The sequence below is a fragment of the Equus asinus genome, chromosome 20 (genome assembly GCF_041296235.1).
Source record: "Equus asinus isolate D_3611 breed Donkey chromosome 20, EquAss-T2T_v2, whole genome shotgun sequence".
Classification (NCBI taxonomy): Eukaryota; Metazoa; Chordata; class Mammalia; order Perissodactyla; family Equidae; genus Equus; species Equus asinus.
In genome coordinates, this window is record NC_091809.1 from 43,354,657 (window position 1) to 43,376,235 (window position 21,579).

General features: G+C 44.4%; 1 protein-coding gene across 1 annotated transcript in view; it reads right to left on the reverse strand.

Moving 5' to 3' along the window:
* Window positions 1-21,579, reverse strand: part of SORL1 (sortilin related receptor 1) — a 158,838-nt gene that overhangs the window by 67,358 nt on the left and 69,901 nt on the right. Inside the window, exons 13-19 of the mRNA XM_044751649.2 lie at window positions 15,049-15,227; window positions 13,320-13,506; window positions 9,262-9,390; window positions 8,668-8,753; window positions 4,694-4,866; window positions 3,521-3,652; window positions 1,026-1,117 (exon numbers count right to left, since the gene is read on the reverse strand). Coding sequence (XP_044607584.1) covers window positions 1,026-1,117; window positions 3,521-3,652; window positions 4,694-4,866; window positions 8,668-8,753; window positions 9,262-9,390; window positions 13,320-13,506; window positions 15,049-15,227 — 978 coding nt within the window. The remainder of the gene's footprint in view (window positions 1-1,025; window positions 1,118-3,520; window positions 3,653-4,693; window positions 4,867-8,667; window positions 8,754-9,261; window positions 9,391-13,319; window positions 13,507-15,048; window positions 15,228-21,579) is intronic.

Sequence of the window (21,579 nt, forward strand, 5' to 3'; positions counted from 1 at the left end):
AAATGCTTTTAAAACATGCAGAACAGGGGCCAGCCCAGTGGTGGAGTGATCAAGTTCGCACACTCCACTTTGGCAGCCCAGGGTTCGTGGGTTCAGACCCCAGGCACAGACCTACACACCGCTCCTCAAGCCATGCTGTAGCGGCATCTCACATACAAAATGGGGGAAGGCTGGCACAGATGTTAGCTAAGGGCAATCTTCCTCACCAAAAAAACTCATGCAGAACACTATATATCCCATGATTCTATCTGATGCATGCAAGCGTGCGTGTGTCTGTGTGTTTTACAGATACATGTTTGTAGATGGGTAAAAAAAACTCTAAATGATACACAGGAAACTATTAACCATGATTACTGCTAGGAAATGTGAGAGTAAAGGGTTAAGAGAGAAAGAGAAAGGAGGAAACAAATATTTTTCATTTCATAAATTTCCAATCCCTTTTAACATTTTTAATCAATTATATACATTACTTTCAGAATTTTCTTTTGAAAAGTGGATGTAATTCTCAATCATAAATGCTATAAGAGAAGAAAGGGTAGAAAGGATATTCCAGAACTTCCCTTTTAGTTACGCTTCCTTAGGTTAATAAATTAATAAAAAGCACCTTTGCATTTCCCCAATGCACACAAATTGCTAGTAAGAAAACCAACATGAGGTGGGGGCAGGGAAAAGATGGGATGGATTAAATGTTTGTACTGAGCATGAAACCCAAGATAAAGAATGCTTACAACATCCAACCAGTCCTGACTATGCCTATGGAGAGACTTCTAATATTACCTTTTATTAGAGAAACCCCACAGATGTGAGACATCTGGATGCCTAAGGTGATTCCGATGCTTACAAATGAAAAGGGAATGGAGTCACCTGACCAAGATGACTAAGCTCTGGTTTCAAGACTTGCAGTTAAGAGATTATTCCAACCACCATCATCAGAAACAAGTCTTTGTCCAGCAGTTTGCATTCCCATCAGAATCTGTCTGTTGCAGCATCTGACACATGCTGAATTCCTTTGGGGCCACACTTACCCTTCTTGGGACATGAGGACCAGAGCCCTGGGCCGATCGAGCACAGAGGAATTGACGATGGTAAGTCGGAAGTCGCCATCTGGATTAGCTACCTGACAAAAAAGGGCAGGGAGGGGGCAAGGGTCGGGTGGGGGAGAGACAAGATGAATCTGAGCTCCTTAAAAGGCCCACATTGCAAAGTCTCCTACTCAGCTCCTGCCTACAGACACGCCCCTCTGCAGCCAGCTGATTTCCCTACAGACCATTCGGGGAAACCTGCCCTGATTTCCCCTCCTCTGGTTCATGTGACAATTCTCACAGTCTGACAGAGAAGCCAGCACCACCTGTGCCCCCACTTCCAGGGGCATGACGATCTGCACAAAGTAAGACCTCGATATGGTTCACTAATTTAACCTGCCTATGTTGCTCCAGCCTCCAAAGCCACCCATGGCTCTGCATTGTCCACAAAACAAATTCTTAACATCACAGCCTTGCAATAAGAGTCTCCACGGGGGCCAGCAGGGTGGCACAGCAGTTAAGTTCACACGTTCCGCTTCGGTGGCCCAGGGTTCGCTGGTTCGGATCCCAGGTGTGGACATGGCACCACTTGGCAAACCATGCTGTGGTAGGTGTCCCACATATAAAGTAGAGGAAGATGGGCACAGATGTTAGCTCAGGGCCAGTCTTCCTCAGCAAAAAGAGGAAGATTGGCAGATGTTAGCTCAGAGGTAATCTTCCTCAAAAAAAAAAAAGTCTCCACAGACTCTTAATTCTCTCTCCTCCACTTCAGCTCCTACAACCTCAGCCAGGCTGGTCTTCTCATGGCTATCCTCCAGGCCTGACATCCTCACTCCTGTCTGCTCTTAGCCAGATCCCCTCCCAGGCCTGCCCTCTGCTCTCTAATCACATCATATCCTTCCTTCAAAACTCACCTCCAGGCCCACCTCCTTTGCTAACTCTTCTGACCCACCTTGATCAATGAGCATCTGTAGTTCTCATCACTGACTCATCTTACACCATTTTGCACAAACAGCATTTGAGTTGTCCACTGTGAGAGTGTGGACACTTAGGCTTTGCCTGTATCCTTCTAGCACCTAGCAAAGTGCTGACCACATACAACTAAAGAAAGGAGAGAAAGAGCATAACAAGATCATTGACACATGGACAGTGTGTGCCAAGCACTGTGCATGTGTTCATTCACTTCTCTCAGCCACCTTGTGAGCTGAACACTCTAATTATCCTCTTCCCAGTCAGGGCTCAGCTCAGATGTCACATCCTCAAGAAGCCTCCTCTGCCCGCCTTTTCTAATGCTGTCCCACGTCCCAAATCACACGATTACACCGCCTGCTTGATGTTCCTTGCAGCACTTACACCAACAGAACTGATCAGCTTATTTCTTCGTTACTGTGCTTCCTCCACTAAAACTTAATCTCTATTAGAAGGGGAACTTGTGTGTCTTGCCAACTGCTGGATCATCACAACCTAAAACCACACCTGGCATCTATCATGTGCTCAGAAAGCACTTGTCAAATGACTGAGAGGGTAAATGAATCTTCATCTTACAGATGAAGAAATGGAAGCTCAGAGGATAAGAAACTTGCCCGAGTCCCTTAGCTAGCAGAATAGAGACTGAACCCAGGGCTGAGCGGGTAAATGAATCTTCATCTTACAGATGAAGAAATGGAAGCTCAGAGGATAAGAAACTTGCCCGAGTCCCTTAGCTAGCAGAATAGAGACTGAACCCAGGGCTGTCTCTCACGTTTCTGCCTTCTGTCTTGCCAATCTCTCGGCAATCTATGCCTCCCTGCTTCCACTGTGCTGTCCACATGACCCGCCTGCCATACCTCCACAGAAAGTCAGTATAAAGAGGTACTGAGACAGCTCCCCAGGGCCTCAGCAGGCACTGCAAGTTAAGCGTGCCTATGAGACAATGATTTTGGCGGTTTAGAGGCCATTTCTTACCCTCCTGTGGCCTTGGGTAGCTAAGTTGCAGTTAGGTGAGTGGTAATAATAAGATTACCCACCTCAAAGGGTTGTTGTGAGAAGTGAATCAAATAATTCCTGCCAGCTGGTTCCAACAGGGCTTGGCACATGGTGAGTGCTTAATGATTAACGATAATGATTGATCAAGTACTGCCGTTATTGCTCTGAGTACTATAATACCAGAGTACTGATTTTATAGCATTAGAACAATGCTATGGTATCATTATCATCATTATTGTTACTATTCTATGCTTCTGCTAGCCAAAATATAAACTTTCAGCGATCTTAATGAAATCTGTTTGATAGATTCAGGCGTCCTGTTCTCATGTGGGACCTTCAAGGCTGTGAGCAATAATTCAAGACTATCCCTCTTTTCTTCCTCCTCCAGAGGCTCTGCTGGTCCATTCTCTGGAATTCACAGAGAATTGCCAGAGTAATTTAACACGCTGGCTCCTACCTCTGTGTCAAATCCGGCTCAAAGCTCAGGTGCTCCCCCTCCTCACTCAGTTAAGGACGGCATGGTATACACATACCTCAATCTTTTTAAAGCCAGCATCCACCCAGTAGAGTAACTGGCTGAGAGGGTCAAAAGCCAAGGCTTCTACTGTCTCCAGGCCGGAATTGATGATCACCTCTTGCCCTGTGCTCCCATTCAAACAGAGGCGCTGAGGAGAGAAAAAGAGGAAGAAATGCTGTGAAATGCTCAAATGACCTCCTTCAAATCAGTCCCAAGGATGGTCACCCTTTACCCAACCGGCCTCACCAGCAAGGGATGAGATGCTCTGTATTAGTAAACTTTCCAGATGAATGAAGCCAGTTTTTAACAAAAGCATTTCTAAATTGTACTGTGGTTCCCTGTTTTAAGCACAGTAACTAAACAGAACTTAACCGCTTATACGACTCTGCATTATCATTACGAACACTGGTCAGTGAACTGTGCCGGATGACAATAACGAAGCGGAGATGACCAAGACGCGTGAGTCTGTTTGCTTTTAAAGTAAAAGGAACCAGACTGCAGTTATTTTTAAGTTCTCACGTCTTCCTCCTTGGGAGGCTCTGAGCCATCAGGTGCTACTGCTGGGACAGCTCCACTCAGCAGTTCATGCCTGCCCCCATCCCCACCCTCCCTCAAACACCCAGGCACTCTAAAACCTCTGCTGAGTTGGAAGTGCAGATAGAACCTGTTGAAACTGCTTTCGTAAAAGGATTAACTAGGCAACGAATAAAGATCAAATAGATCTCCTTCAAAATGCTTGGGGTGGAGCGTACGGTTGTCTATCTGGCCTGTGTGGGGATCTTTACAGCTTATTTCCTGGTTCTTGACTGTGTTCAGAAGAGCTGAAGTGGATAATTTATATCGTGGCCTGGGAAGAAGGATGCTAAAGAGGCAGCTGGAACAATAGAGTGACTAACAATCCTATACTCCTAGTCCTATCCTAGCAGGAAAAGTGAGACCTCACTTACAAGCAAGAGCACATATTTGGGGCTCCCTTTGACCTTCCCACAAGGACAGAGGCAGGTAGGGAAAGAAAATGCTAAAACGGAAAACTGAAAAGTTTCATCAGCAGGCGCTGAGGTGAGTTATGACTTAAAAACCTCTAACACCCATTTCCTTAGGCCATCAGGCCATAAGCTCCTGAAAGAAGCTTACCAGGCTCGGGTGGTCACAAGGCACAGCCCCACGACCAGACCAAGGGTTGACGCACCTGGATGATGTCCAAGGCCAGGTCAGACCAGTACAAGCAGTTGCGCTCATAGTCAAAGTCCAGGGCCACCGTCGCCCGCAACCCCGTGAGAGGCAACTGCTCGGTGGCTCCTGAGGCCAGGTCATAGCGGTAGATGGACTTCCGCAGGGCGTACAGCATGAATTCGTTCTCCTCTGCACAGAAACACAAAACAACAGGGAGGGCAGACCTGGGGGATGCTGAAGATCTAGTATGTCTGACCTATTTTTTCTCACATAAACCTCAGAGCCATTGGCATGGATCAAGCAGAAGAACAAAAGAATCCAGACTTAGAAGGTGTGTAATGGAAGCACATTTCTGCCTCAGGCACGTTAACCCTGTGAAACTTAATTTCTTTGCCTGCAAAGTGTCTTACTTGTTAGATTTTTTTTTTTAACCTAGAACCGCCAGTAGGCATGCTCCAACGTCCACACTTCTGAGCTCAGGCTAAGTCTTCAATCACACTTGACTAAATAATTGCATGTGCTCCCTCATCCTAAGTCTGAATCACACAGCACCAAAATCTGGTTGACCTGAGACCACTAGTCACTGAAGACTTGTAGATAAGTTTTCTAATCTATTGGCTCACCCATTCAATATTTTTCACAATGACAGATGGCAATTATATCACTCTATTGTATTTTCAAAACAATAATAATACCTTTGTTCTAGACTACTTACAAAATGTTTTACAACATAATCATCACAAAGATTCTATTTGTAAGTAACAAATACACCATGTACATGCCATGTACCAGGCATTGTTTAATCCGCCTAACAACTGTACAATGGAAGATCTATTATTAACTCAATTTTACAAAGGAGAAAACTGAGAGCAGAGAATTTCAGTAACTCACTCAAGGTTACACAGCCAGTAAATGGCAGAACCAAGACTTGAACTCAGGCAGTTCAGATCCACAGTCTATGTTTTAACACTACACAAGGCTCTTACAATGTAGCTACTAATGCTGCCACTTTTTAAGATAGAGAAATAGAGGCCCAGAGTGCTTACGAGACAGTGTCAGCCAACTAGCAGTGGAAGAGCTAGTGCTCTCTCTCTTCCACTTAGGGAATGGCCTGGAAACATCCAGATTCTTCTAAGGGAACAGAGATGACCAATACACCTGCTTCCATGTCTAAAGCGTCCATTTTGATAACATGTTGCATATAGGACCAAGAAGCAAATCTGAAGCCCTTTGCTGCACGCCTGCATAAATTATTGTTGTTTTTTCTCTCTCATTCTATTCATTCAATGAGTTAACATATACTAGCCACCTGCTTTAAAAAGGCTTCAATATAGATAATGCATCAAAAGCATAAATTTACCTATAATTTATAATAAAGGTTCTTCTTTTCCTTTGGTTTCACTTCACTTCAAAAGTATCTAAGCTGCCACATGATAACTAATCTTTCCTTTCGGTTCTCAAGAAAACCTTCCCACTATAATTCCCAGGGAAGGGGACAGTCAAGATGAAACCTGCCGAGTTTGATGTAAATAACATCGAAATCAAGAACTCCCGTTGAAGCTGTCACGTGCTCATGGAGAATACAACATACTTACAGGAGTGAGCCTTTCACGCCACATCTCTCTCTAACATCTATAAACCTCATTCCGGTAGCTTTGGTTTTTTCTTCTAACCAACTAATGTCTTTACAGCAGAGCCTGAGTCCAGAAACACTTGCCTTAGGATCAGGCATAGGGGAAGATGCAGCATTTCTTTGTGCAATACCTAACTTAGAAGAACAGAATTCTTGGCCAAGCCCAGCCATACATGAGCACAGCCGAGAAATCTGCTATTTCAGCAATCATAAAGGAAGAAAAATTACTTCATTTTTTTTTTACTGTTTTTTTAGATTTTTTTATTTAATTTTTTTTTCCCTTTTTCTCCCCAAAGTCCCCCAGTACCTAATTGTACATTCTTAGTTGTGAGTCCTTCCAGTTGTGGCATGTGGGACGCCACCTCAGTGTGGCCCGATGAGCAGTGCCATGTCTGCACCCAGGATTCGAACTGACGAAACACCGGGCCGCCAGAAGCAGAACGTGCCAACTTAACCATTTGGCCACAGGGCCAGGCCCAAAATTACTTCATTTTTAAAAATCCTTCCAGATGCCCAGATTACCTCATCTTTGCAAAGATGTCATGGTTCCCATCAGTCCTCTGAAACCATCTTTGTTTCCCTTCTTGGTCCATCCGTGCCTTCTGTGCCATGCCTTTTTTTTTTAACATTTAGGAGGGGGCCTACACTGCAAATGAGATTTTTCCACTTCTTTCCTCTTCTACTTTCTCCTATCAGAAGAGAAAAGAGCTTTCCTACCACTTTAGATGGCTTTAAACAAACTGTTTTGTCCCTTGCTGAATTATCTTCGGAAATATTTATTACAAAAGTATGTACTCCAGCCCCTTAAGAGCAATCACTCAAACCCCGCTCACTCGAGCCCTCATCAATAACAGCTCTTATGAGGGGAATATATGAATATTATCCGCTCATTTGTGGGAATCTGCTGAAGCTGGGTTCTTTTTAAGTCTCCACAGTGAGGTATGTTAATTACTCTGGTAATGATGGAAGATTAAATTAAGGGACTAATGAGCTTAGCATGAAAAACACCAGGACAAGCTGGCAAGCTGCGAGTGAACGAGAGGGCCGCCCTGCCCTGCGCACAGAAGACAACGCGATTGATTCTCCTGATTCATTTGGCGCTGATGGTGGTTCCATTAGACACCACCACCGCTGATGGAAGTCAGCTCCAATCATCCACCTCCAGCAAGAGGTATGCAGGAGCAAGGGCTCAGAGGGAATAAGGAAAATCTACATGAATGAGAACCAGAACCTCAGTGAAGAAAGAAAAGATGCTAAGAGATTAACTATTTGTTAAGGGATCATAATTTCATGTCTATATTACAAATACCTCGACATGTGCCATCACTGCTTAATCAATTTAAACCATGTTCTGGAACACACTAGACCTTTATAGCATGTGCACCCATGCCAAAGAAGTTTTTCTTAATTAGCACGCATAATGCTAATCTAAAATAATGAGACCGGGGCCTGCCCAGTGGCGCAGCAGTTAAATTCGCACATTCCGCTTTGGCGGCCCAGGGTTCACCACTTCAGATCCCAGATCCTGGGTGTGGACATGGCACCGCTTGGGAAGCCATGCTGTGGGAGGCATCCCACACATAAAGCAGAGAAAGATGGGCACGAATGTTAGCTCAGGGCCAGTCTTCCTCAGCAGAAAGAGAAGGATTGGCAGCAGATGTTAGCTCAGGGCTGATCTTCTTCTTCAAAAAAAATTTAAAATAATGAGAATGACACTTATTTGCCACTTGGGTGATGTCCACGTAACAGCATCAGGCTTTGAGTCTGAATTATGGCTTTGCCACTTACCAGACGTGTGACCTTAAATAAGTTGTTTAACCCTCTCCTCTGAACATGCTTCATCATATTAAAAAAAAAGACAATGGAGCTGATAATAATATCTGCTTCACTGGGTAGGGATAAGGGTTAAAATGACAACACATGGAAAAGCACATTACAATGCGTAAAATTCCATTAAAATATTAGTTATAATTATTATTATAAAAGTTAAGGTAAACCACTTAGCTACTTCCAAAAACCATAAGTCTCTTTTACTCCAACTATGACAAACAGATCAAGCAACACACAGAAGACCTACGGGCGCCCTAAGCCCCCAGGCCTAGAATACAACAGATGCCGAATAAACATTTTTCAATGAACAAACGGATTTCCCTCAAAAAATAACTGTTATTCCTATAAAGGCATAGGAAATAAATTTAGTTTGGATACCAAGCTTATGGGAAAATGGGAGCTCTGTGATGCTTATAATTTCCATTTTCTTTCTCCACGAACTTAGAAGAGCCACAAGACTGGGCCTGAGATCACAATAACGCTTCAATGACGTCTCGAGAAGTCAAAGGGAAGAAACCACCTCTTACCTGCCAAGGGACATGGGACCAGTTCTCCTTCCAGTCGCGCTTCAACATCTCCTCCACTACAAGTGTCCCCAGAAATCTTCCGATAGCTGTCACCCCCCCACCCCAAGAACAAGAGGTCAAAAACATCAAAGGATGGTCATGAAGGCTTCATAATGAGGAACATACTTCCTATCCACGGACAATAGAATTCATCTATTCATTCTCTATAGAACAAGAGGGAGGATGTTTAGCCATTTGGAATCGGCTCTGCCTGCAGTTAGATTAGGCAGCCCAGACCATTTGGAGTGCTGTCCTGGGCAAGAGTTTTACATATATCTCTTCAACAAACACCCCTGAAGATGTGTCCTTGCTGAAGTTCATGACTTAAGATACAACTAGAGCTGCAGAAAAGCTTACAAACTTACATTTTTTTGTCTCAGAGACGGTAGAAGACTTTGTGACCATCGTAATTTTAAATCTTACCCAAACTATTTGAAACCTGCTAACCGGGACTAGCATTTAGAGAAGGAAAGGAACCCACGTGGTCCTCTATGCTCCCTCACACCAAGTGCAGGCCCCAGGTGTCCCCGACACGGCAATCTTCGCGAGGCCTACCCTCTTGTTCTCCTGTAAGTAGAACCCTCAGGACAGGGCACAGGCGGGGAGTATGCCCTCCCAGGAAACTCAGGATCTGGAACACAAACCTCCAACAACAAATCTTCACTCATCTTGAAGCCAAAGTCACTGCAAAGACAAACGGGTTTTGTTAAGGCCACTGGTTTACACAGCTCAGGCACTTCAGTACCAACCCCTGTGAATGCCACCATACTGCCTACCACCCGGATTATGAGTTACTCAACACGTCCCTTTAAAGGAGCTCACTTTTTCACACTAATACATTTCCAAAAGAAACTTTATATCAGAACCGTAATTGGAAGACCACCATCATATGGTATAAATAGACAAAAGTGATACGAATCATTATGTCAAAAACAAAATAATAGCAAATGTTTTAGCTGGATCCAGTTCCCTACCCAAAGACTCTGGGCCTGCCCTCTCCTTGTTAAAAGGGATGAGCAAATGTTAAAGAATTACTAACACCCAGTGAGACCTTTCTCCTTGACATGATTGCAAGGATTAAAAGTGAAATTAAAAGAATAATCTTTTTTTTTTTTAACTAAGGATTCAATGTTATTGAAGATCGTGTCCACATACGACCTGCAATCACCTTGAGTGCCTCATGCCCCACTTCAGGACACAGTGCTTTGGGGACAAGACCTTCTGCAATTTGGGGACCACATCTCTGCCAAACCGCCCAGCTCAAGGGGCAGAGCCCTGGAATAGGAAGCAGGCATCCTAGGTCGTGTCTTGGCCCTGCCCTTCACTGAGTGACTTCTCTAGGTTGCACTTAACAACTCTAAGATGAGGCAGCTGCACAATGTACTTCCCAAAGCCCGGCCCAAACCATCAACTCATAATTCAAAGGGATCTTCCATTCTTGATGTGCTCTGCCCAAAGGGCTTCACTGACTCTATTCAGTTCAACAAATATTTATCAAACACCTTCTATGTGGAAAGTATTAACAGGTATAGGGCAGAGTGGTTTGTGCGTCTATTATGTCATAATCCACGTTGAGCAGTATGTAGAGAATTGTTCAGAAGGTAGAGTTTTATTACTGTATCAAACAGGTCTCACTCATTAAATCAGGTAACTTTTACTGAATGGCTGCTCAAATAGTTTTTGGGACGAGGTGGAACATGGGCTAATTACTTATTTGCCTCCAATGGCAAAGGCCCCTTCTTAGGCACGTTTCTTCAAACTGAAGGTCACGACCTACTGGGCCATGAAAGCACGTTGGAGGGTCAAAACCAGATTCCTCCCCTCCCGGAAAGAACAGGAGATTGCAAAGTTCATCACACTTACAAGTAAATGTTATCTCATACAACATTTGTTTTAATGATATCTGTGTATGTGTCTACCTAAACAAACATGAGTAGGTACAGGATCGTCCTATCAAATGCATTGCATACTAGGGGTTTCAGTAAGGAGTGTGAAAAGCACACTTACGGGTAATGTGGGGAAATATAAAAGTGTAAAAGAAACTACGCTGAAATCAGGGAACTTTTGGGCCAATAGCTGGGCTTCTCAGCGAGGTCCGAAAGGACGTTAAGAAGCAACCTGACCTTCAAATGCAGTCGTCACTCAGGAGCTGAACTAAACGACAGAAACTATAAGCTCTCTCGTTCTCATTTCCTCTCCTGTTGCCCATCTTCAGACCATTTCCCTTTCCACTGCCACCGTCTAAGGCCACCACACATCTCCAAGAGCCAGACAGCCAGGCTGGCTCCTTTCTGGTAGCTACGCAAACAGGAACAACAGTAGGAGGGCCTGAAATCAATACACCCTTTACCATTTTGATGGGTCCTCACCCCCATGATCTCCTGTGGCCTCAAGTCGAACTCCATGAGGGGCAAGCAGTGGTCTTCCTGCTCTATAATAAAGACTCAGCCCCACAGCGGGTTTCCATGAGTCAGCTGGGGTGAGACCAGTGGGAGCTGGGCCAGGTTACCAGGAAGGCACACCAGTTCCTGGTTTTTGTTTGTTATTGTTGTTGGGAGGGGCAGATTTTAGAGAAAAAGCCTAATAGTGGTCATCAAGAAAAAAAATATCAGGGGCCGGCCTGGTGGCGCAGCAGTTAAGTTTGCACATTCCACTTTGGCAGCCTAGGGTTCACCAGTTCAGATCCCGGGTGCGGACACAGCACCGGTTGGCAAGCCATGCTGTGGCAGGCATCCCACATACGAAGTAGAGGAAGATGGGCACGGATGTTAGCTCAGGGCCAATTTTCCTCAGTAAAAAAGAGGAGCATTGGTGGCAGATGTTAGCTCAGGGCTAATCTTCCTCCAAAAAAGAAAAGAAAAAAATCAAAGATTTGTTGGATTTTCTTACGTATTTGTGATTCATTTTATTTTGAAATACTTAATGGCGATAAATAAGGGAAGAGAGAGGGCATCATGATCTTTTCTGGGATTAGGGCCTCTACAGTTAGGGAAACTACCTCGGGCCAGCACAAGCTCTCAGATTAGAATTACAAATTTGGCGTGTCTAAAGGAGAGCAGAAGGCAGCAAAGGGGCGTTGAACCGACATCACTGGGCACATCAGACAGCTCTATGGTTTTGCTGTGGAAGCATCTTTGCCATTACCTTAGGACCACACAGCTTTCAAAGAGAATGTATATCTTGTGCCGTCTAAAGCCCTGCTGCTGGGGGGCGGGCTTACAGATAAGGGCCCAGAATCCTCCGAGCCTGGCAGAACCACAGATGCCCAGAACTAGAGTCAGAACTTGACTTTAGCAAGACCCCAGGTGATTCACCCGCAAAGTCAAGTTTCAGAAGCACTGGTCCAGGACAGGAATTGGCCAAATCTGGTTGGCTGTTTTTGTAAATAAAGCTTTATGGGATCACGGCCATGCACGCTCCTCTGTGGCTGCTTTGACGCTACCACAGGCAAAGCTGAGTAGCTGCAAGAGAGAGCGCATGGCCTGCAGAGCCTCAGACGATCCTGCAGGGCCCTGTTTTAACCTCTGGATGGGAACACATCAGAGCGTTCTGGCTTTAGTCAAGGTAAGTGCGGCTTTCCAAAGCAAACTTTAGTTTCTTTGTGCCTCAGCAACTACTGAAAAATGAGGTATGCGCTTATGTTCAATACCCTGCTCTACTGCTAGCCCTGCCTGACCTGGAACGACATCACGCTAGAGTATAGACTCGAGGGACTGCTGACGTGCTCTATGGCCAGAATCATCTTCCTAAAGCTAAGCTCTGCTCTGATCATCGACTCCCCTCAAAAGCCTTCAAAGACACCCTCATGCCCCTATTGTATTTTCTTTTTAGCCTCATCTCCACACTGATCCCACTTCATACAGCCAACAAGGCCCCCAAACTAAGCCACCAACTACACTCCCTGCCTCCATAGCGTCACACGGCTGCTGTGTCTTCTTAGAAAGCTCCTGTCCACAAATCCAGATTCCTCCTCAAAGCCCCTCTCAAACAGTGCTTCCTCCAGAAACCTCCTGACTCCCCACGAGCACATCACAGTCTCCTCCTTCCTGTCAAGAAGCACAGTATGAGCACCCGTTCCTCCTCCGAGGTACCTGCAGCTTTCCACCTCCTGTTACAATTATTTGTGTGCATGTCGTTTCTTCTACCCTTAGCATCCTCTGCGGTGCCTTTAGCTATTTTGCTCAAGGACTAATGAATATACAAATATATATACTAACATCCCCTCATTTCGGATAAAGAAATAGATTCCTTCGAGAACAGGGCTCCTAAGATAAAGGAGTTACCTGCAATGGAAGCTTCAGTATGTTCTTGTTTGGGGTAGCTCTCACAGAAATAAATCCCAGAGAGATCTATTCCTGAATAAAATTACTGCAGCGTCCCTGGGTTGTAACAATTCCACCGCACTACACAGCCGCAAGAATGAAATGGAATAACCTATGCAAAAAGTACTGAGCACAGTTCCTGGCACATAAAAGATGATTAATAAGGATTTGTTTCCTGTGATTCCCTTCCTCTCCTCAGGGGAAAGGGCCGTGGCCTCGTCTGTCTCCCACACCGCTGAGTGAATAAAACACAACTCAATCCCCAGACATCGATGGAGTTGGTCGACCAACCATTCATAGTCCTCTCGGGTGCAGGAGCAGTTGGACACGACCACTGGCCTGTCAAAGTCTTCTCCATTAAAGCACGTCGCGTGGGGTGTCCTCCGTTTGAAAACAGTCTTGTGTCCAAGCAAACACTCGTTGCCCCGCTCATCAGACGGTGACCACAGCTTGTAGTCATTCTCTGTGCAAGGAACCCCTGAGGAAAAGGAAATGCGGCAGGAAGCATTAGAGGCAGGCGCACATGGCATTCCCTGTCCTACCATCCCTCAGCCCAGTCGCCCACTTCCTGCCCAGCAGGCACACAGGCCTCTGGAGCTGTCCCCAGCCTCTATCAGCTTGCTCTGAGGCCGGGCGGCACCCAAAGAAATGAAAGTGGTACCTCCTGAAACACAGGCATCCATCTGAGAAAGCCAGGAAGAAGCGAGCCACCTCTGGCACTATCCAAACTTCTGAACTATTTTAGCAGATTCTGCAGCTCCCTTTAGAAACAGGTACTCAGAGGTGTTTATCTCCCAGGGAATCAGGGAAAGGTTGAGTCCTCGATACATGGCATCATTCAGGATTACTATTCCCTGCCTGTTCCCTGGGGTAATAGGGGCGCATCCAGTAGGATGGCTCAAGAGCAACAGAGAATTCACTGTCACTGCCTGGAAGGTACAGGATCTTCAGGGAAGGAGGCTGAGAAATGTAAGACACCCTGGAGGATCACTCCATATCTACCCACATTCACTTAAAATTTAAGTAGGGTGGTTTCTACAGGAATTCCAAAGTATACCTCTGTCTATATATTGGGACTTTACGTAGTTTTTATATATGTATCTTCAGTCAGGTTAAATGCTGCCTGAAACTGATGAACTGTCAATTCAATGCCATTCAGATCAGCAAGTATTTATTAAACCCTTACTGACTGTAAGGCTACCAGGCTGTCCAGTGGGCGGAGAGTAAATATGCACAGGACAGGTTCTTGATTCTCAGGACCTCATAACTCAGTTAATGGGAGATGATACAAACAGAGCGACAGATGCAAATTTTTAACTCAAGGCCTGCTGAGTCCGCCTATGCTCTGGACACAGAGAAGAAGGGAGAGGGCTTCTGGTTGGGATATAAGCAGCCAAGTGCTTTAGATCCTGAAACGTGAAAAGGATTTCAATTGGTGGAAACTGAATGGGTGGCACAGGGGGCATTCCAGGACACTGGAATAATAAAGTCAGCCAAGGCAGAGGAGGAGGACAAGGCAGGGTCACATGGAAGGCAGGGGAGGAGGACAGGGCAGGGTCACGTGGAGGGCAGGGGAGGAAGGACAGCTGAGGAGTTTCACTTCTCCCTCCTTATTTACACATCCCGTACCTAGGCTAGCGGATCATGATGAGATCCTAGACAGCTCTGGGAGGACCCTGCATCATTTGGCACACTGCCTTTCACGTAGTAGTTACTCGCTAAATTAGTCAAGCTGGAACTGCTGATCTGGAAGAACGTTTTTCATTCATTCATATGTTCAACATACATAAACCTAAACCTACTATGTGCCAGTGACTGTGCAGGCAATGAAGATACAAAAAAATAACACATGGTCTTAGCAATAACTGCCTGAGTATTTGCCTCTATATTTTTCACTCACTCACTGTATACATGCTCATCTCCTACAATGGATCACCAAGTCTTCTGAGTACAGAGTATATAAGCTGATGCTTTGATCAATAAATATTTCCATGAAAGGGCCAAGGAGGCAGCAGCTTACCTAAGGCATCCGTGGCGTTGACCTGGAGGATCAGCCAGCTGTGGACATTCTCCTTGTTGGAGCCAAAGATGGTGAAGACAGTACTCTTCTCGCCAGGTTCTGTGAGGAGCCCATACACGAACACAGGCTTCTCGGAGAAGATGAATGTTTTCCAGGTCTCCCCTTCATTGGTACTATATCTGCCCAAAAGTAAGCAAGAGAAGCCTACATTTAAAGACTCTAGGGCAAGGACGTGGTTTCCAGATAACATTCACCAGTAATGGGAATCAGGGCTCCCTGGAGAAATGGCTGATCCTGGACTAAAGCAGGGAAAGTTTAAGGCTGTGCCAGAAAGCAAGGAAGTGCTCAGAGACTAATGCAGTCAACACAAAAGGACACAGGAGCCAGCCTGATGAGGCTCCAACTGACCAATGTGGGAAAATTTGAACATAAAAAAGAAAAGAGATGGTAACAGATTATAAACGACGAAAATAGGGCAGGGGTCTCTAAATGATACTAAAGGGGAAAGAGAAGGGGAGGAGGGAAATTTTTTTCTTATATTACAATGCTACCTAATAAATGTTGACAACAATGACAGAATGAGATAAATGGCCATTCTGTAACCCCCACTGTAATAACCGACAAGATCATCAGACAAGATCATCACGGGATGCTAAAACCACTGGGTGAAAGAATGAAGGGGACCAGGATGTTCACGTGGTCTGAAGAAATCAACCCACAGATGAAAGGGAAATGTAATTTTACAGTGGAATCTGAGAATCGCAACCTTCACCAAACACAGCATCACTAAGAGTGGGAGAACCTGACACTAGGTGCCTCCTAGCTAGAGTACTGAGGGCAAGACATCATCTATGTGCTGTTCTGTGCAACTGGACACATCCAGAATGTGGGACATTCTATGTGACAACTGGTCTGGACTGTTCAAAAAAAATCAAGGCCATGAAAAACAAACAAGGCGGAAGCCTTGTTATAGATTAAGAGACTGAAGAGGTATAACAACCAAACGCAATGTGTAAACCATGACTGAATCCTGGATTGGAAAAAAAAGTAGCTATAAATAACATGAGACAACTGAGAAAAAATATAGTCTATAAATAACACTGAGTTCATTTTAATTTTCTTAGGTGTGATAATGGCATTCTTATTGTCATTATTTTTTGAAGATCCACGTTTAAGGATTTAGCTGTGAAGGGACATGATGGCTACAACTTTCTTTCAAGTGATTCAGCAAAAAAAGGATAGATAGACAGATGAATAGGTAGGATAAGTAGATGCTAGACAGACAGATAGATACATGATAGATAGACAGATGATAGACAGACAGGATAAATGCATAGACACATACAAGTAAAGCAAATTTTCGAAATGATAACAATTGGTGATTCTAGGTGAAGGTCACGTTGGCTGCTCTTTAGACAATTCTTCCAACTTTTCCCATGGTCTTAAAAATTAAAAAGTTGGAGGAAAAGCATGTCCTGTGAAAAGTCTCCAAGCCAGACTACATCAGAAGCAAGCAAGCCCTTGAAAAAGTAAGCGGCACTGAAGTTGACTAAACTAATTTTAAATGATCTTTTGTATTGAAGAGGAGCAAGGGGAGGAGGAATTCTGCCTGACACTCTCTTCATCACCCAGTGAGTGGTGAGATGCTGAACAGGAGAAACCGCTCAATTAGAGCTTCCTTAGGATCTCAGAGCTATTGGTTCTCTCTTAAATCCTAATTTTACATATATATATTTCTTTTTCTTTCACCTTTCCCATATTTTTGAGATTTTAGTTTTACTCCCTCAGCACCCTAATGCTTGACATAAATCTTTTCACGACATCGCTCAATCCAAACACCTCCTCTCGTATTGAGATTACTAAAATTGACACATCTGCCAGAAGGCTACAGGTTAACCAAGTGATGGGGTTACAAGGCAGCATAATGAACATCAATGGGGACTACGTGATCTCCTCTACAGATCTTCCAAAGAGGAGAAACTCTCATCTGGCTGATATGCTTTCGGTTTAAGCTAATTTGAAAGCAGATATGGGCATAAGTTAACTGATTCAATCTCCTTCATGTACCAGCGTGAGGCGCCAAAGGCTTGGTACCACTTTTAAAGTAAAGTGAACCAGCAGAGTTGGCCTATTAACCAGACATGATGGGCGCTATCCATCCGCTCTGTGATAAATCTGGAAGTCCATCCATTTGCACATTGCCTAGTTAATTCTATTTAAGAGCTCCTCAAGCCCAAGATAACCTCAGGAAATGAATCATCTTATTTCTTGAGAGGTTCCCAAAGGACTCTGACAATAACGCATTAATGAGGCTAATAAGCAGGTGCATGGCCAAGCACAGCCTTGCATCCGAGAATAAACTGCACATTTAGAAAACGGTGCTTTTTCAGAATTTCAGGGACAGGGCAGTCACATTATCAACTGCAGTAGTTAAAGTCAAAGTCCACCTATTCTGAACTCTGACCCCTAAAGGAGAACTTGTGCTGACGAAGTGAAAATGACAAGAACCTTGCAAGAAAACAAAGTCAGTCATCTCTGTAGTCCTAATAACCACGGAAGAGGATATACGGCCCTAGCCTTTAGGAATGGAGAATTCGACATGTTCTGACAAAAATATAAACACGTTCCCATGGCCAAAAACTCTGAATAGGAGGGGAAGATTATTTAACATAACCAAGGGCAAAAACTTAAAGAGCAGTTGTAACCTGCTAGTTAATTCTACCCGTAGTTCTTACAGCTAGTAATATGTAGGAACCGTGGCCAGACAACTCAAGTTCAAAATAAGTCAAGGATCATGCTTCAAATTACCAAAATAATCAGTAGATTAGTGTGTCAGTGGTATGGTGGGTTGGTTACCTAATAAGTTCTATAAAGAATTAGAACGGAATAGAATCATCCTTCTGATGTGCAATGGTATAAATAGTAACAATAGAAAAAAGCAGAACTACTCAATTTCTATTTTGGCTTTATCTTTATCAAAGAGAGTGATGGTCAAACTGGACAAGGCAGAAAAAAACAAGGAAGTTAAGGGAAACAATACAAAACAAAACACATTCTAGGGAACTGAAGGAATTAAAGATACGATTGCGAGTTCCTTTTAATAATCTTGCAAAGAATCATGGAGAACAGTGAGAGATCTTGAAGTCTAGATGAGGAAAGACAGTTATATTTCCCTAAAAAAGAAAGAGTGATTTCCAGAAGGGATTATGAAACAGCTGATTTGAGAGAACTTAGAAAAGAAGGAAGTCAGGGCTGGGAGCTCAAATGGTTTCACACACAAGTCATAACAAACTAACCCCATTTCCCCTTCTCATGGTAATTCTTGATTTGAAGAAGAGGGTAAATGATATAGCACGTTCTTTTTTATGTAAGGATCCTTGTGAACCACACAGTTGGGTGAAATTCACTGCCAGTGAAACAAATCCTAAGTGTGCTGATATATGGTTTGATCTCAACCCAAAATAAGACCTCAAGTTCTCAGAGCTCGACAATCTGTTGATGAGCTGGATATGGAAAGCGAATCTATCAAATTTGCAAAGGATACAAGGCTAATTATACTGATAATACAATAAATGCCAAGAACGGAATTTAAAACGCTCTCGTTACATCAAAAGAATAAGCAAACAATGGGAATAAAAATCAAGTTCCACATGTAGTTTCAAAAATCTACCTGCTCAAATATAGGATGGAGATAATCTGGTCTTTGATAAGATCTGTAAGAAAAAAGAATTTCTGGGTTTTTTAGTTAAATTGAACTTAATCTACTGATACAGGTTACAACGTGAATAAACCTCAGAAATATTACGCTGAGTAAAAGAAGCCAAATACAAACATACGGAAACCTGAAACAGACAAAACTAAATTACGGTGATAAAAATATAATCAGAACATCCGTTGCCTCTAATTGGGGAGGCGGTGGGGTGAAGGGGTAGCACTGACTGGGAAGGGGAACACAGGGATTTTCTAGGTTGATGGAAACGTTCTACATCGTGACATGCATCCTTCAGCACTGATTAAATAGTGTATTCAAGATCTGAGCATCTTGTGGCATGTAAATGATACCTCAATTAAAAAAACCAATCAGTAGAAGCTACCAGTTTGAAGAGGCTGTCAAAAGCATAAAAACAGCCTTGGGTTTTTTATTAACAGAAACTGAGTGTCCAGAATCATGCGGGTATTAATCCCCGCATGTTTCAGGCTGTTGGGATCAGATGCAGGCCTCGCATTCTAAGGCACTGACATCATGAGCTGGACCTAAAGGAGAACCTAGACGGTGGAGCTTCAGGGTCCTAGGGCGGAGGGGGAAAGGAACTGGGGCTGTTTACCATGGAGTGGGAGAGACCCAGGAGGACAGGGAAGGCGGCCTCAACTATCTGAAAGGCTTTCAGGTTACAGAGGAAATATCTGTTACGCGGGTCTCCTGGGAGCAGAAGTGAGCCCACCGAATAGAAACTGGAGTGAGGAGAACCTGGGCTTTCTCTGCCCCAAGAACTTTCATTCATAACGGAATGAATGAATAAATGAGTGAATGAATGAACAATTGTCTGAAAGTGAAATGGAAGGTACTTCTGATCTGGAAAAACTTCCCATCGCCACAATTGTTCAAGTAAAGACTGGATGATCATCTACCACAGATGACACAGAGAAAATCCTTGCAAGAAGTGGTGGAAGGCTGAACCAGATGAGGCAATATGTCCAGATTCCTGCTGGATCTCTCTCCCCTTGGACACCCCACAGCCGCTTCAGTTCAACTCATCCAGATCTGCAGTCATCCTGTGGCCTTCATGCCTGCTCCTCTTCCTCTGCTCTTCCATGAGCGCTGTGATCCTCTTGCCCCATCACCCTCAGTCTAACCAAAAAGTCAGTCCTGCAGTCTCAGTCCTCAAACCCACCTCAGCACCATCTCTCACCTCCAGTCTTGCTCCTCTTAAAGTCACCCTCCTCAACTTTCCAGAGCCGTCTTTCTGCAACGCAAGTCTAGCCACGTCATTCCCTCATTTAAAATCCTCAAAAGGATCCCATGACTTCAAAAGCAAAGTCTGAGCTCTCCAGTGCTTCATGTGAAGTCCTCCAGGTCCCAGCCCCTACCTACCTACCTCAAACCCCATTTCTCACCACCCCCACCTTTAATTTGCATCCCATTAATACTAAAGAGCTGCACCTTCTGTGCCGATTCATGCTGCGTCTCAGCTCAAGCTCTTTCTAACCCTGGAATGGCATTCCAAACCTTGCTTTTTGTCCTTGAAGTCTCAGCTCAAGTTTCCTCTCCTCCCAGAAGCCTTCTCCTGCCTCCCAGATCACCACCTGGCCCTCATTCTTGCTCCCACGGCACCCTGTGCTCACCTCTATCTTATACCTACTATATTTAAGTGACCTGATTTGGTGAGCGTCTTCTCCTAGACTGCCGGAAGCCAGGAACATGACCTCTAACTCACTTTTCTGCCCCATGGCAATTGGCACCTTTCATGGCACACAAAAGGAACATTAATTAATGTTTGTTGAAGGAAATTAAATGAACTGCACTGAATTTTTTTCTTTTTTACTCTCTCTCTCTTGCAGTTTCTTATTAAAAGGTGCTAAGAACACCTGCTCCTCTATCACTCAAGGGGCCAAAGAAACCACCTGGGGGTTGGAATGAAGTGGGTGGGGGCAGCTGTCTCTGCAACTGTCTCATTAAGTGTTTCTACCAGCATTAGGTGCTGTGATCAAGTGAATAGGTTAACTGCTGCCTCCCACATGTTGGAACTGTGAGGCTGCCTCCAGAACTCAGGTCCAGAAAAAACAGCCGCTCTGCTGGGTGTAGTCTTTGCAGCGCCTGTTCAGGACTCCCACAGGGAAGCCCTATGAAATGGAAATCTCCTATGAGGAAGGATGCTTTGGGGCAAATCCAAAGGATTATTAGTAACTACCAATAATATCATTATGCAGACAGGCAAACTGCCAAGAAGGAACGAAAATTGATCTCATCCCTCATGATCAAGCCGACAAACTTGTGTTTGGGTCTTTTTTTGGTCAGGGTGCAAAAACACAACAGCCCCTTCTCTGAAGAACACGGATTACAGACAAGAAAAGCCTGCAGCCCCTGAGCAGGTTCACGGGGACAGCGTGCCGAATGAATGACTAAGTGATTCCCAACACAGGTCCTTAGTTACTCATTTCAGGCATGTAGACACAAGAACACACAAAGCGTTCCACTTCTTGCTCTCCATTTCAATTAACAATAACAAGGGAACAGCCACGCGGACAATCAGGGCAGATGCTGAAACAAACAACCGTCAGTTCCTAGTTATCTGTGCTAATCAGGGAGAGAGAGGCATGAATAATTTAAAAGGGGTACAACCAAAAAAGCAAAGCAAAAACCAAACTCTTACTTCAACCAACATTCCAACCTCTGTCCCCACTAAAGCTCTTGTTAAATTCACTGATGCTCCTCGGCCTGGCCTTCCTTCCTAAGTCCAGGTAAGTTTGGGGTCAGGAAGCTCCCTTTGCAAACAAGCCCTTCCCCAGTCTCTCCCTCCAGCTGGCTGAGAA